Here is a 15257-nt window from a genome sequence, read left to right on the forward strand (position 1 = left end):
ATAAGGTCAAAAAGCACAATGGGGGCATCTAGTGACCAAAACCCAGAACAACCCTGGCCAAATCCTGACACATACCCCAAGAGACTTACAGCTGTAATTGCTGCAAAAGGTGGCTCAGCAAAGTATTGACTTTAGGGGGGGGTGAATAGTTACGCATGCTCAAGTTTTCAGTTTTTATGTATTATTTCTTGTTTGTTTCACAATAAAAAGATGTTGCATCTTCAAAGTGGCAGGCATGTTGTGTAAATCAAATTATACAAACCCCCCAAAATCAATTTTAATTCCAGGTTGTAAGGCAACAAAACAGGAAAAATGCATTCCCAAGCCACTTTAGGTATAGTGAATGTGCCCACTCTGGTATTGGCGTGACTGCTCTAGCCTACAGCTTACAGATACAGTGTGGGAATAGCCTACTACAGGGCTAGTTAACTATACTGCTCAAAAAAATAAAGGGAACACTAAAATAACACATCCTAGATCTGAATGAATGAAATATTCTTATTAAATACTGTTTTCTTTACATAGTTGAATGTGCTGACAACAAAATCACACAACAATTATCGATGGAAATCAAATGTATCAACCCATGGAGGTCTGGATTTGGAGTCACACTCAAAATTAAAGTGGAAAACCACACTACAGGCTGATCCAACTTTGATGTAATGTCCTTAAAAACAAGTCAAAATGAGGCTCAGTAGTGTGTGTGGCCTCCACGTGCCTGTATGACCTCCCTACAATGCCTGGGCATGCTCCTGATGAGGTGGTGGATGGTCTCCTGAGGGATCTCCTCCCAGACCTGGACTAAAGCATCCACCAACTCCTGGACAGTCTGTGGTGCAACGTGGCGTTGGTGGATGGAGCGAGACATGATGTTCCAGATGTGCTCAATTGGATTCAGGTCTGGGGAACGGGCGGGCCAGTCCATAGCATCAATGCCTTCCTCTTGCAGGAACTTCTGACACACTCCAGCCACAAGGTCTAGCATTGTCTTGCATTAGGAGGAACCCAGGGCCAACCGCACCAGCATTTGGTCTCACAAGGGGTCTAAGGATCTCATCTCGGTAACTAATGGCAGTCAGGCTACCTCTGGTGAGCACATGGAGGTCTGTGCGGCCCCCCAAAGAAATGCCACCCCACACCATGACTGACCCACCGCCAAACTCGGTCATGCTGGAGGATGTTGCAGGCAGCAGAACGTTCTCCACGGCGTCTCCAGACTGTCACGTCTGTCACATGTACTCAGTGTGAACCTGCTTTCATCTGTGAAGAGCACAGGGCGCCAGTGGCGAATTTGCCAATCTTGGTGATCTCTGCACGGTGTTGGGCTGTAAGCACAACCCCCACCTGTGGACGTCGGGCCCTCATACCACCCTCATGGAGTCTATTTCTGACCGTTTGAGCAGACACATGCACATTTGTGGCCTGCTGGAGGTCATTTTGCAGGGCTCTGGCAGTGCTCCTCGTGCTCCTCCTTGCACAAAGGCGGAGGTAGCAGTCCTGCTGCTGGGTTGTTGCCCTCCTACGGCCTCCTCCACGTTTCCTGATGGACTGGTCTGTCTCCTGGTAGTGCCTCCATGCTCTGGACACTACGCTGACAGACACAGCAAACCTTCTTGCGACAGCTCGCATTGATGTGCCATCCTGGATGAGCTGCACTACCTGAGCCACTTGTGTGGGTTGTAGACTCCGTCTCATGCTACCACTAGAGTGAAAGCACCGCCAGCATTCAAAAGTGACCAAAACATCAGTCAGGAAGCGTAGGGACTGAGAAGTGGTCTGTGGTTATCACCTGCAGAACCACTCCTTTATTGGGGGTGTCTTGCTAATTGCCTATAATTTCCACCTGTTATCTATTCCATTTGCACAACAGCATGTGAAATTTATTGTCAATCAGTGTTGCTTCCTAAGTGGACAGTTTGATTTCACAGAAGTGTGATTGACTTAGAGTTACATTGTGTTGTTTAAGTGTTCCCTTTATTTTTTTGAGCAGTGTATATTCTTACAGAAGCCAGATGTAAAAAATGTTCATTGCAGTGGGGCGGACATTTCCCATATGCAATTATTCTTTGGAAGAAATGTATTAAAAAAGCTACGCACAACCACCAATTAAGCACTTTTCATAATTTAATATGAATGGAGGAGAAAGCACTATCAACACTTGTAGGTTCCCAACGGTAAGCCTTGTGTTCTAGATGACTGGACTACAGAGTGGGCTGACAAATCTACACTCTTGACTCCATTTATATTGCGGTTTCTGTAACTAGCCAAGCCGCCAAGGGTTGTTCATATTTGTGAACAAATTACTTGCCATGGCAACTGCAAAAAGTACAAGCCCATTCAATAACCCTTCATTTCCAGCCACGGTTGAGTTATTTGGAACACCCACATACCTCTTTCCCAACAATCTCAAAGTCGTTCTTTTTCCTCGCCTGTTTTAATTAGTTTTTCGGTGTGATGTGGACTGGTTTTTCACCTGCTGCTTTCTAGATGGCAAAATGCAGGGCTCCCTGAATGACTTTGGCATTCCGAGAGAGGACAGCCGCACTATGCAAATTCTTATGGACGTCTTCCGCTTTCAAAATATGGACACATCTACAGTGATTTGGCATGGGTCCTCCGATCCTCAAAAAGTTCTACAGCTGCACCATCGAGAGCATCCCTGTTTGGAATGGCAACTGCTCGGCATCCGACTGCAAGGCGCTACAGAGGGTAGTGCGCAATGTTCCCGAGGGGAGCTGCACACTGTCTCGCAGAAGAAATATCAGCCCCTCGGAGAAGCAAGAGATTGAACTTCACTGAACTTTCTAGAGTTTTCCCGTTAACACTATTAACGTTTCGCTCTACTCTGGTAATTATTCTCGAATCAACTCAATATTAGCCACTTTCAATGTAACATACCGAAACAAAACAAACTATACAAGACATTATAAAAGACAGCTGTGCAAGAGATTTTCTTCTAGGCAGAGCGCATTAGAGTGGAATTCTCGTGCATTGACTCTACACAGACCGGTGCGATATAACCAGTCAGAGCTGCAGTAGACCTATATGCAAATAGTCATTGCAGTATATGGATCTGTGTCATTTACTTTGAACTGGACTATATTTACAGCATGAGCTGCTGCCAGATCAAAACGAGAGCTGAATGTAGCCACCTGTGCACATCTGTTCATGTTCTTTGCTAGTTAGTGAGTTATTAGCCCAGTTATAGCTAATTTCTAGTCGACAATGGGTGAATTCTTGCTTCCTAGCCCTCTTTGAAAAGCTAGTCAGGTAAAGAGCATACGCCATTCCAAGATCGCGTAGCAGTCAGACGTGTGTTTTGTCCTGTCCCGTCTTGTCCCATGTAAATATAGTTTTTTTCGTATATTGTTCGTATATATTTTAATCTCAGTTTCCATCTACGGACTGAATATACTCTCCTGCAACCCGCATCACCCAATGTGGTACGGATCTGCTATTTTTATACTTTAGAACCGGAACCCTCATCAGAAGCTAGCCAGCTAACTAGATACTAGCTAGTAGTCAGTTAGCCACTCCTAGCGGTCTTCACCATTACCTCGGACACCAGCAAGCCTCAGCTCGGTCAATACCTGCCAGTCTGCACAGAGTGATATCAACCCATAGCACATCTCCGGATTTCTACCGCAAGCTCTGAACCTTTACACCGGATCATCGCAGCTAGCTAGCCGCAATCCGAGTGGCTACTCCTGGCTAACGTCTCTGTCCCGACACAAGCACCCGCCTTGAGCTAGCCTCGAGCTAGGCCCACCTCCCGGCTAGCTGAAGAGGTCCACCAGCCAATTCTTGTTCTACAATACCTCTTTTGCCAATTGACCTGGACCCTTTAATGGCGACACGGGGCCCCGCCAATCCATCACGACTGGTCTGCCGAAGTAATTGTCCGATGTGGTTTAAACAGGCTCTTCTGTTGCGACGTCACCGGAGGCCCATTTGCTTGCCCCGGCCCGCTAGCTGTCTGAATCGCCTTGTCTCCAACTCACCTAGCGTTGTAGCAACTACTGAATCGGCTCCCTGACTCATCTATTGCTACTCATTGGACCCTATGATCACTCAGCTACACATGCCTCTCCCTAATGTCAATATGCCTTGTCTATTGCTGTTTTGGTTAGTGATTGTCTTATTTCACTGTAGAGCCCCCAGCCCTGCCCAATATGCCTTCGATAGCCCTTTTGTTCCAACCCCTACACATGTGGTGACCTCACCTGGCTCAACTGGTGCCTCTAGAGCCAAAACCTCTCTCATCATCACTCAATGTACCTCCACTGTACTCACATTCTACGATTCCCTTGACTGTACATTATGCCTTGAATATATTCTTCCACACCCAGAAATCTTCTCCTTTTACTCTCTGTTCCGAACGCACTTGACGACCAGTTCTTATAGCCTTTAGCCATACCCTTATCCTCCTCCTCCTCTGGTGATTTAGAGGATAACCCAGGCCCTGCAGCCCCCAGCACCACTTCCATTCCCCAGGCACTCTCATTTGTTGACTTCTGAAACCGTAAAAGCTTTGGTTTCATGCATGTTAACATTAGAAGCCTCCTCCCTAAGTTTGTTTTATTCAGTGCTCTAGCACCCAGATGTCCTAGCCGTGTCTGAATCTTGGCTTAGGAAGGCCATCAAAAATCCTGAAATTTCCATCCCCAACTACAACATTTTCCAACAAGTTGGAACTGCCAAAGTGGGCGTAGTTGCAATCTACTGCAGAGATAGCCTGCAGAGTTCTGTCATACTATCCAGGTCTGAGCCCAAATAATTCAAGCTTCTACTTTAAAAAATCCACCTTTCCTGAAACAAGTCTCTCACCGTTGCCGCTTGATATAGACCCCCCTCAGCCCCCAGCTGTGCCCTGAACACCATATGAGAATTGACCGCCCCCCATCTATCTTCAGAGCTCATACTGTTAGGTGACCTAAAGTGTGATATGCTTAACACCCCGGCCTTAATACAATCTAAGCTAGATACCCTCAATCTCACACAAATTATCAAGGAACCTACCAGGTACAATCCTAAATCCATAACCATGGGCACCCTCTTAGACATCATCCTGACCAACTTGCCCTCTAAATACACCCCTGCTGTCTTCAACCAGGATCTCAGTGATCACTGCCTCATTACCTGTGTCCGTAATGGGTCCGCGGTCAAACGACCACCCCTCATCACTGTCAAACACTCCCTAAAACACTTCAGTGAGCAGGCCTTTCTAATCGACCTGGCCCAGGTATCCTGGAAGGATATTGACCTCATCCTGTCAGTAGAGGATGCCTGGTTGCTCTTTAAAAGGGCTTTCCTCACCATCTTAAATAAGCATGTTCCATTCAAAAAATGCAGAACTAAGAACAGATATAGCCCCTGGTTCACCCCAGACTTGACTGCCCTTGATCAGCACAAAAACATCCTGTGGCATTCTGCATTAGCATCGAATAGCCCCCGTGATATGCAACTTTTCAGGGAAGTCAGAAACCAATATACAGTCAGTTAGGAAAGCTAAGGCCAGCTTTTTCAAACAGAAATTCGCATCCTGTAGAACTAATTCCAAAACGTTTGGGGACACTATAAAGTCAATGGAGAATAAGAGCACCTCCCCCAGCTGCCCACTGCACTGAGGCTAGGAAACATTGTCACCACCGATAAATCTACGATAATCGATAATTTCAATAAGCATTTTTCTACGGCTGGCCATGCTTTCCACCTGGCTACCTCTACCCCGGCCATCAGCTCTGCACTCCCTGCAGCAACTCCCCCCCCCACCCCCACTTCTCCTTCACCCAAATCCAGACAGCTGATATCCTGAAAGAGCTGCAAAATCTGGATCCCTACAAATCAGCTGGGCTAGACAATCTGGACCGTCTAATTCTAAAATGATCCGCCAAAATTGTTGCAACCCCTAATACTAGACTGTTCAACCTCTCTGTCATATTGTCTGAGATTCCCAAAGATTGGAAAGCTGCCGCAGTCATCCCCCTCTTCAAAGGGGGTGACACACTTGACCCAAACTGTTATACACCTATATCCATCCTGCCCTGGCTTTCTAAAATCTTCAAAAGCCAAGTTAACAAACAGATCACCGCCATTTCGAAACCCACCGTACCTTCTCCACTATGCAATCTGGTTTCCGAGCTGGTCATGGGTGCACCTTAGCCACGTTCAAGGTCCTAAACGATATCATAACCGCCATCGAAAAGACAGTACTGTGCAGCCGTTTTCATCGACCTGGCCAAGCCTTTTGTCAATCACCGCATTCTTATCGGCAGACTCAATAGCCCTGGTTTCTCAAATGACTGCCACGCCTGGTTCACCAACTACTTCTAAGACGGAGTTCAGTGTGTCAAATCGGAGGGCCTGTTGTCCAGACCTCTGGCAGTCTCTAGGGTTCAATTCTCGGGCTGACTCTTTCCTCTGTATACATCAATGATGTCACTCTTGCTGCTGGTAATTCTCTGATCCAACTCTACGCAGACGACACCATTCTGTATACATCTGGCCCTTCTTTGGACACTGTGTTATCAAACCTCCAAACGAGCTTCAATGCCATACAACACTCCTTCCGTGGCCTCCAACTGCTTTTAAATGCTAGTAAAACTAAATGCATGCTCTTCAACCGATTGCTGCCTGCACCCTCCTGCCCGACTAGCATCACTACTCTGGACGGTTCTGACTTGGGTATTTGTAGTTGTCCACATATTCTAAGTGTCTGGTTAGACTGTAAACTCTCCTTCCAGACTCACATTAAGCATCTCCAATCCAAAATGAAATCTAGAATTGGCTTCCTATTTCACAACAAAGCCTCCTTCACTCATGCTGCCAAACATACCCTCGTAGAACTGACTATCCTACCGATCCTTGACTTTGGCGATGTCATTTACAAAATAGCCTCCAACACTCTACTCAGCAAACTGGATATAGTCTATCACAGTGCCATCCGTTTTGTCACCAAAGCCCCATATACTACCCACTACTGTGAACTGTATGCTCTCGTTGGCTGGCCCTCGCTACAGATTCATCACCAAACCCACTGGCTCCAAGTCATCTATAAGTCTTTGCTTGGTAAAGCCCCACCTTATCACAGCTCACTGGTCACCATAGCAACGCCCACCCTCCAGCAGGTATATTTCACTGGTCATCCTCAAAGCCAACATTTCCTTTGGCCGCCTTTCCTTACAGTTCTCTGCTACCAATGACTACAATGAATTGCAAAAATCACTGAAGCTGGAGTCTTATATCTCCCCCTCTAACTTTAAGCATCAGCTGTCAGAGCAGCTTACCGATCACTGTACCTGTACACAGCTAATCTGTAAATAGCACACCCAACTACCTCATCCCCATAATGTTATTTATCTTCTTGCGCATTTGCACCCCAGTATCTCTACTTGCACATCATCTGCACATCTATCACTCCAGTGTTAATGCTAAATTGTAATTATTTCGCCTCTATGGCCTATTTATTGCATACCTCCATACTCTTCTACATTTGAACACACTGTACATATATTTTTCTACTGTGTTATTGACTGTTTGCTTGTTTATCTGTAACTCTGTGTTGTTTTTGTCGCACTGCTTTATCTTGGCCAGGTTGCAGTTGTAAATGAGAACTTGTTCTCAACTGGCCTACCTGGTTAAATAAAGGTCAAATAAAAATCAAACAATGCAACATTTTCAGTCATCTCCTTTTTGAAGGACAAGTGCATAAACAGGTTAATGTCAAGCACTGCATATTTTTTTCTGCAAAAGTCTCATGTAATGTTGGCCTACATTGAAGTTTCACAGAATTTTCACAATGTTCAAGTTTGCGCTCAGCAAATGTGAAATTTGTTCAGTGACAATTATTTATTTATTTTTACCTTTATTTAACTAGGCAAGTCAGTAAAGAACAAAATCTTATTTTCAATGACGGCCTAGGAACAGTGTTGTTCTCAACTGGCCTACCTGGTTAAATAAAAAAACAAGTTCTGCCCCTACCTGTTCAGGGGCAGAAAAACAGATTTTTACCTTGTAAGGTAAGGGATTTGAACTTGTAACCTTCCGGTTACTAGCCTAATGCTCTAACCACTAGGCTACCCTGCCTCCCCTTTTTGAGGGAACATTGGTAGTGCTTACGGCCCAGTACATCACTGGGACCAAGCTTTCTGCCATCCAGGACTTCTAAACCAGGCGGTGTCCGAGGAAGGCCCTAAAAATTGTCAGACTCCAGCCACCCAAGTCATAGACTGTTCTCTCTGGGCACTTACAGTGTGGTAGCATTCTAGGTCCAAAAGGCTCCTTAACAGTTTCTACCCCCAAGCCATAAGACTGCTAAACAGTTGATCAAATGGCTACCTGGACTATTTGCAATGACCCCTTTTTTTAACACTACTGCTACTCGCTGTTATTATCTATGCATAGTCACTTTACTCCTACCTACATGTACATATTATCTCAATTACCTCAACTAACCAGTACCCCCTGTATATAGCCTTATTATTATTATTTGTTTTTTAGCAAATATTTACTTACGTACTCTAAAAAAACTGCATTGTTGGTTAAGGGCTTGTAAGTAAGCATTTCATGGTAAACCTGTTGTATTCGGCGCATGTGACAAAACATTTTCATTTTATATTATGAAATTATCTTTCTTCATGAAAAAATATATCTGTGGTGGTCTATCAGTAAAGACCCATGGCCATAGTTGTCACTGTCTCTTGATGCCTTATTGTTGTGTTGCAGGTTTATCTGTACCCTTAGATCTCCTCTTGCGTCTAGCCTTATAAATGCTGTCAAGAAAGCCTGCACATACTGTATGACCAGTCTTCATCAAGGTGAGAGGGAAGAGTACACATTTTGAGCTACAGAAAGAGACACCAGCAGCCTCATCCTGGGACCTCTAATCCTAAAAGCAACAGTTCAAGGCTTTGAGACTGTGGATGGACGCACAACGGTGCAGTGTAAGCACAGGTCAAAGAGCTGTTTTAGCACGTTGAGATAATGGCCTTGTTATTCCCAGTAAGCATAGTTGTGAATGTATCTATTGAGTTTCGACATTTGGCAATGACAGTGACCTACAGTGCTCTCGGAAAGTATTCACTGCCCTTGTTTCTCTGCTAAAACAGGAGCAATAAAGGACTAGTTCACACATTTTGTGGGGGGGAATATAATATATTTATCAGGGACCTTCAGCACCCCTTCTTCCCGTGGCTATGATTGAATATCCCTATGAGCATAGTGAAGTTATTAATTACACTTTGGTGTATCAATACACCCAGTCACTACAAAGATATAGGCATCCTTCCTTATTCATTTGCCACTCTGGGATTTCACCATAAGGCCAATGGTGACTTTAAAACAGTTAAAGAGTTTAAAGGCTGTAATAGGAGAACATTTAGGATGGATCAACATTGTAGTTACTCCACAATACTAGCCTAAATGACAGAATGAAAAGAAGGAAACATGCATCCTGTTTGCAATAAGGCACTTAAGTAAAACTGGTTCAGTCTGCTTTCCAACAGACACTGGGAGACAAATTCACCTTTCAGCAGTTCATTTGACACCTTCTCAATGACATTCAAATCACCATTGAAAAAAGGTACATGTTTAAGTTTATTCAAAGATCACTATGATACCAAACGCATTTGATGGTTCGGGGGAAAAGAGCAGGAACAGGCCACGAGTAGGACTTTTATTGCTCAATCTAATTCATGCTAATTAAAATTATGTCTAGGCCAAACGGACTTATGCTAAAACTCGTACACTATTGATAGACTTAAAACAGCTGCAAATTATCAATATATCAAAGTGTCATCAACAAAAATGTAAAAACAAATAGGCCTACAGCAAATGCAGAATATGGCATACATTTTTCAAATGCAAATAGGACTTTTTGGTAGTGCTCAAAGCATGCCATTCCAAAGGCAGCATTTATTTTTGAACTCGAAGCAATGAGCCCAATCAGCCCTCCATGACAACATAATCATAAACAACAGAGTAGGCTAGTCCTTACATTTTGGGTTATGCTCATGTAAAGCAGTTTGGCTAATCTATATTTCCATACTTCCAAGTCCTATTCATTAAGATCAAGGGGTATAGCATTAATTGGAAATCTGACACTGTTTTTTGTTTTATGTAAAGATATAGCCTAATCATATTATTATCTGTAGTAGAAGCCTACGTAACCAACCCATAAAGTAAAATGCACCATCCATTTATTGCCAGCTATTTATGGCCAGCTGCAATGCATGTCATTCAACTGGTAATATTCATTTTTATCTTCTTCTAATGCCATTTGAGCATGTTGATGTTTATTGGGATGAGTCGTCCTTGAGGCAGAACTGAGCGAATTCTGCTAGATACGCAAGTTGCAAAGTCGAAATTGGCTATGTTGTGAAAACAAAAATGTGCTTTAATTTAAGGTTAGGGTAAGGCATTAATGTTAGTGTGATTAAGGTTAGTTAGGTTTAAAATTATCAGATTGTATGACTTTGTGGCTGTGCCAGATAGTGACCACTCTGCAGAGCTGCTTCCAGAACAAGATTCATGCTAACCTATGCCTCTTAAAGGGAAGGTAATCAGATTTACGTTACTGAGTTTGGGTAAATCAAAAGTTAAGTTACTGTTTAGGACAGGTAACTATACTGAACAAAAACATGCAACAATTTCAAATACTTTACTGAGTTACATTTCATAGAAGGAAATCAGTCTATTTAAATCAATTCATTAGGCCCTAATCTATGGATTTCACATGACTGGGCAGGTGCGCAGCCATCGGTGGTCCTGGGAGGGCATAGGCCACGAAGAGGAGAATGACCTAACTCAGCATGCTTCCACAGAAATGCACAAGGTAACGCTAGCTAAAGGTGCTAGCAATATTGGTGCATTCTTCGTGACGTCTACTGCGGAAACTGATATAATTGGAAAACACCTCCGTTTACCAGTTAATGAACAGAGCCAACAATCACATTCTGAAAGCTAATTGCCCAGCTCACATAGCTCATAATGCCTGCAAGCACGCCTGCGGTCAGTGGATATTGAGACAATTGTTTTACAGCCAATTATCTGTATCCGCTTCCCGAAGAGAGGAACTGCATGCATTTTTTTGTGTCTTTGTTGACACCGAGTGGCGTGAAATTCTGTGACATGTTTGCACATGATGGTTCTTCATCCAGCTGTCGATCGTCTCCAGCAAAGCTGGCCAGCTCTTACATCATACTTCAGGTCCCTTAGGGAGACCTGTCCTGTGGCACTGAATAGTATTTTCAAGTATAAAGAAAAAACAGAAGATGCTGAGATTTAACTGTGCTTTTTCCACAAAGTGGGTGTGTTTTTGACCAACTCGTAAAAAAAGCTGGAGGAAACGACGCTCTGCATCACAGATGTTTACGAGGAAGTCCAAAAGTTCAAAATGTAAGATGCTTCAGCTGAAACAGGACAGTTTTTTTCTCAGTAGACCAAGCAGCTGATGGACAAACAATTGTCAGCACAAAGGTCCAAGCAGCAACAGGACTTTGAAGTTCTATGACACTGTCATTACATACATTGACAAGTGGTTTGATTTCTCACCAGAACATGTAATACAGTCAGTATGGACCAACTCTATGAAGAGTTTTGTGCTAGCCGGGAGGAAATACAGAATACCAGACAGGATACCAGAAAAACCACCAGTGCAAAGAAGGTGGCAGTTTTCAAAAACCTAGGGAAAGCCAACTTGATCAACATGTTCAGGATTGTCTCAATTGTCCTCAGTGTGCCAGACTCAAATGTCTTTGTAGAGAGGATTGTCTGTCTGATGACCATTAAATGGTCAGACTCAAGAAACCGATGTAGCACAGAGCTGATCAAAAATGAACTTCAAATATCTGGGAACTGTGACTTGTCATGTAATGACTTCTCTCTGGCTATGCAAGAGGAGAAAGGACGGCTTGAATCAGTCACGAGCAGCAAAATATATGTAGACTTGGTGAGTGACTCATGCCCCTCTTTCCTCTTTTGCATTTGAAAAGGTTTTTTTTGCTGTAAAGGTACAAATTGTGATTTCTTTGATAATTTATTTAGAGGTTTATTCATATAAGTTTACATAATGATACAGTTTTAGTAAAGCTATAGGCAAAATGGAATATAGAAATGTTTTGCCTTTCCAATTGAATAAGAATATGAATATACACTGTATCACTGTGTTCACACGACGCCATACCCATACCGCCGTGGCACTGTGCACTGACTGGCACGCCACCTTTTGTCCCTTATTTGGTAGTGAAAAAGTTGGCAACCCTAAATGTAAACTTATTTATGCACAACATTTGAGAGAAATAAGCTTTTTGTGGATATGGAACATTTCTGGGATATAGTATAGTAACTGTAGCAGATTACATTTACAAATGAACCTACCCAACCATGATTATTAGACAATGTACATACTTTCATTTTTACACAAATGTGTCTCAAAGAAGGAGAAAAGGCAGTTATCATAAAAATAATTTGATCTCTTAAATCACACAATACACACTAGAAAATCAAAGTACAAAACCTCTAAGTAAATAGGATTGACATTATTTTGTGACATTTGGGTCTGCCGGAAAATAACATGAAGAGCTGGTTTCCTGGACCCAGATTAAGCCTACTTGAAAAGGAATACAGTGCTGTAGGCTTAACCTGGGTCCAGGAAATGGTCTCTTACTGTTATTTTCCTGTGAGCCACGATCAGTAAGCACACATTTAGAAATGGTCAGTGATTATCAGCCTGGGAATTTCCTCAATCATACATTTTGTTTAGTGCACTAATCTCATTACAGGGGCTTCTGCCCACAAAACAGAGCAAGCTAGCAACCTGTAGTCAAATATGGCAGTTGAAAAGACAATTATCTATATTTCAGTTTTGTATATAAATAGAGAAAAAAATATTTCAATACCGGTTTTCAAACATTGGGTTAAAACATTTCCGCTGAACTGACTTTCAAAAACAACTTAATAAAAAGTGAAATTATAACTTCCATTCAGTATTGCCACATACAAAAGGGCAATGTAAATTAAATGTCTCTGTCCAACTAGGGAATGGTCAGAGGAACAATCCGCTGGCACTACTTTTCAAGGCTACAGACGCAGACTAGCAGATAGGTGCAGTCCTAGCCCTGGAAAGAAATGAGACATTGTAGACGAAGCATTGACTCAGCGGAGCAGTTTTAACAATAGTGTCACTATTTAGATTACTCAAGCTCAAAGACTAACACAAACCGTATAGTCTAGCCTACTACCCCACCTCCCTTTAGAACAACATACTCTATTCTATTTTTCAAAGCCAATATCTGTCCCAGAGTGCCTTTGCAAAGGATTTCCTTACTTCCTTGATTTTTCAACACAATGCAGGAAAAATGTAATTTTTTGGCCAAAACAGGGAAAAGTAACCAGCAAAAAGTTTGATCATGCAAATCACAGATACTGTAGGGAATACATAAATACAGTATAAATGCCCATGGCCAGACTGAAAGTTAGTTGATGGGTTATGTAAATAAAGTTTTGTTATCAAATATTGTTTAGGTCAATTAATTGGCCAACCGTATTGCTCGTTTATCCAAATATTTGTTTGATTTAAAGCCAGAAGCTGTGGTTAATGCACATACAGTATAGTTAGTAAGAGGAAAATATAATCTTTCATCTAGTTGTAAGTGAAATCGTGCTTAATCATGGACTATTTTCGAAAAAGATAAATTATTAAATGTAGGTTCTCACCCTTTCCTCTTACAATACTGTGTGATCAGAACAATAAGTGTAACTGCTAAAGACAAGGTATCAATCATGAGTCCACTGTATGATCTTCAAATGGTGAAGAGAAAGTGTAACACAAATCTGATAAACATGGTAAAATGTGAAAGTAGGCAGTTTAACTAGGCTTACGAGTTTAACAAATCAAGTAATGTGGAGGAAATTCCTGATGGGCTACAGAAGGGAATGTTTCTCCAGTACAGTATAAAACAAAGTATCCAGTTTAGTTAGAACATATCTTTGAACTCAACAGCTACTTCTTCAAAAAGTGTATTAGAAACAAATATCCCCCCTCTCACTTGTGATTGTTTCAAATGATGGAATTCTTACTTATGACAGTGCCGATCCCACTTCCCACAACTGCTGCAATCTCTGAAAGAGAGATTCAGTATTATTTGTTCAAATATGAGCTAGAAAAATATACTACAAAATAATAATCAATTGAATCAACTTAAGTCACCAGTAGCTGCATTGATGTCATGTTCCCCAACGCCATTATTCCTCCCTGAAACTGCAAATATCAAATTAAATGAATAATCAAGCCCTTGATTATACTGGGATAGATTTACTTGGATTTCCTCTACCTTTTATTGTGGGTGGAACAGTTGATGTTGTTGTTATTGATGATGTTGATTTAGTTGTTGGTTTCAAAAGAATGCCATTGACATCTATGAAATAGAAATGTACAATGATTATTCCGTATGGCACCTTCAAGTGTACACCACTGTTACATATGACACTGACAGGGATTTACAGAAGGAAGATCAATGACAATGTTCCTTATCATAGTCTGACACATGCCTGCAGTGTCTAGATGTAGGGTGAAGGCGGATCTACAACAATAATATATAATGTATCCTCTGTAAAGCATATAACCCATAACAGTTGGCAGATAATTGATCAAACATAAAGGGAATCCATACCTTTACATTCAGGAGGTAATGAGTTGTATTCACCATCTTCAATGCACTCAATTGATTTGTTTCCAATGAGGGTGTAACCTTCATTACAGGAGTATTGTATGACGCCACCATACTCTGGTAACTCTTCGCCAGGCTTCTCTATGATCGTGCCATTCATTATCTCAGGAGGTTTATCACAAGTTACCACTGAGGAAGACACATACATGGGTGCATTATATTTGTGGTCTTCATTCAAACAAGTTCAATGCCTTACTTTCATTTTATTTAACCTTTATTTTGACAAGGAGTCATGCTTTGACAGGGAGTCATGCATAGATGTCCAAGTGTGTCAATGGCAAATATGGGAGATTTACCTTTACATCTGGGTCTTCCACTCCAACCTGTGGCATAACACTGCCTGTAACTTGTGCCCATAAGTTGATAACTAGAAGAGGGGGAGAGAGCATGTGAGAGGTGGTCAATGATGTATATAAACCCTGGATTGCTTATGCCATCTATTGGCTATTGAGAGGTTTTGAAGGCTACGGCGGCCATATTTGCACTCCCCAGTAGGAGCAGTCCTCCATAGGAATGAATGCAATTCTACAG

At 42.3% G+C, this 15257-nt stretch overlaps 1 protein-coding gene across 7 annotated transcripts in view; it reads right to left on the minus strand.

Moving 5' to 3' along the window:
• LOC135542052 (complement decay-accelerating factor-like) overlaps positions 1 to 15257 on the minus strand; it is a 41476-nt gene that overhangs the window by 14212 nt on the left and 12007 nt on the right. For 3 of the 7 annotated variants that reach the window (XM_064968671.1, XM_064968672.1, XM_064968662.1), the window contains 3 exons: positions 14331 to 14414; positions 14207 to 14257; positions 14077 to 14118 (listed from right to left, as the gene is read on the minus strand). In XM_064968671.1, coding sequence (XP_064824743.1) covers positions 14077 to 14118; positions 14207 to 14257; positions 14331 to 14414 — 177 coding nt within the window. The other 4 variants (XM_064968666.1, XM_064968664.1, XM_064968669.1 and 1 more) reach the window with 4 other exon arrangements.

The sequence above is a fragment of the Oncorhynchus masou genome, chromosome 6, assembly GCF_036934945.1.
Source record: "Oncorhynchus masou masou isolate Uvic2021 chromosome 6, UVic_Omas_1.1, whole genome shotgun sequence".
Lineage (NCBI taxonomy): Eukaryota > Metazoa > Chordata > Actinopteri > Salmoniformes > Salmonidae > Oncorhynchus > Oncorhynchus masou.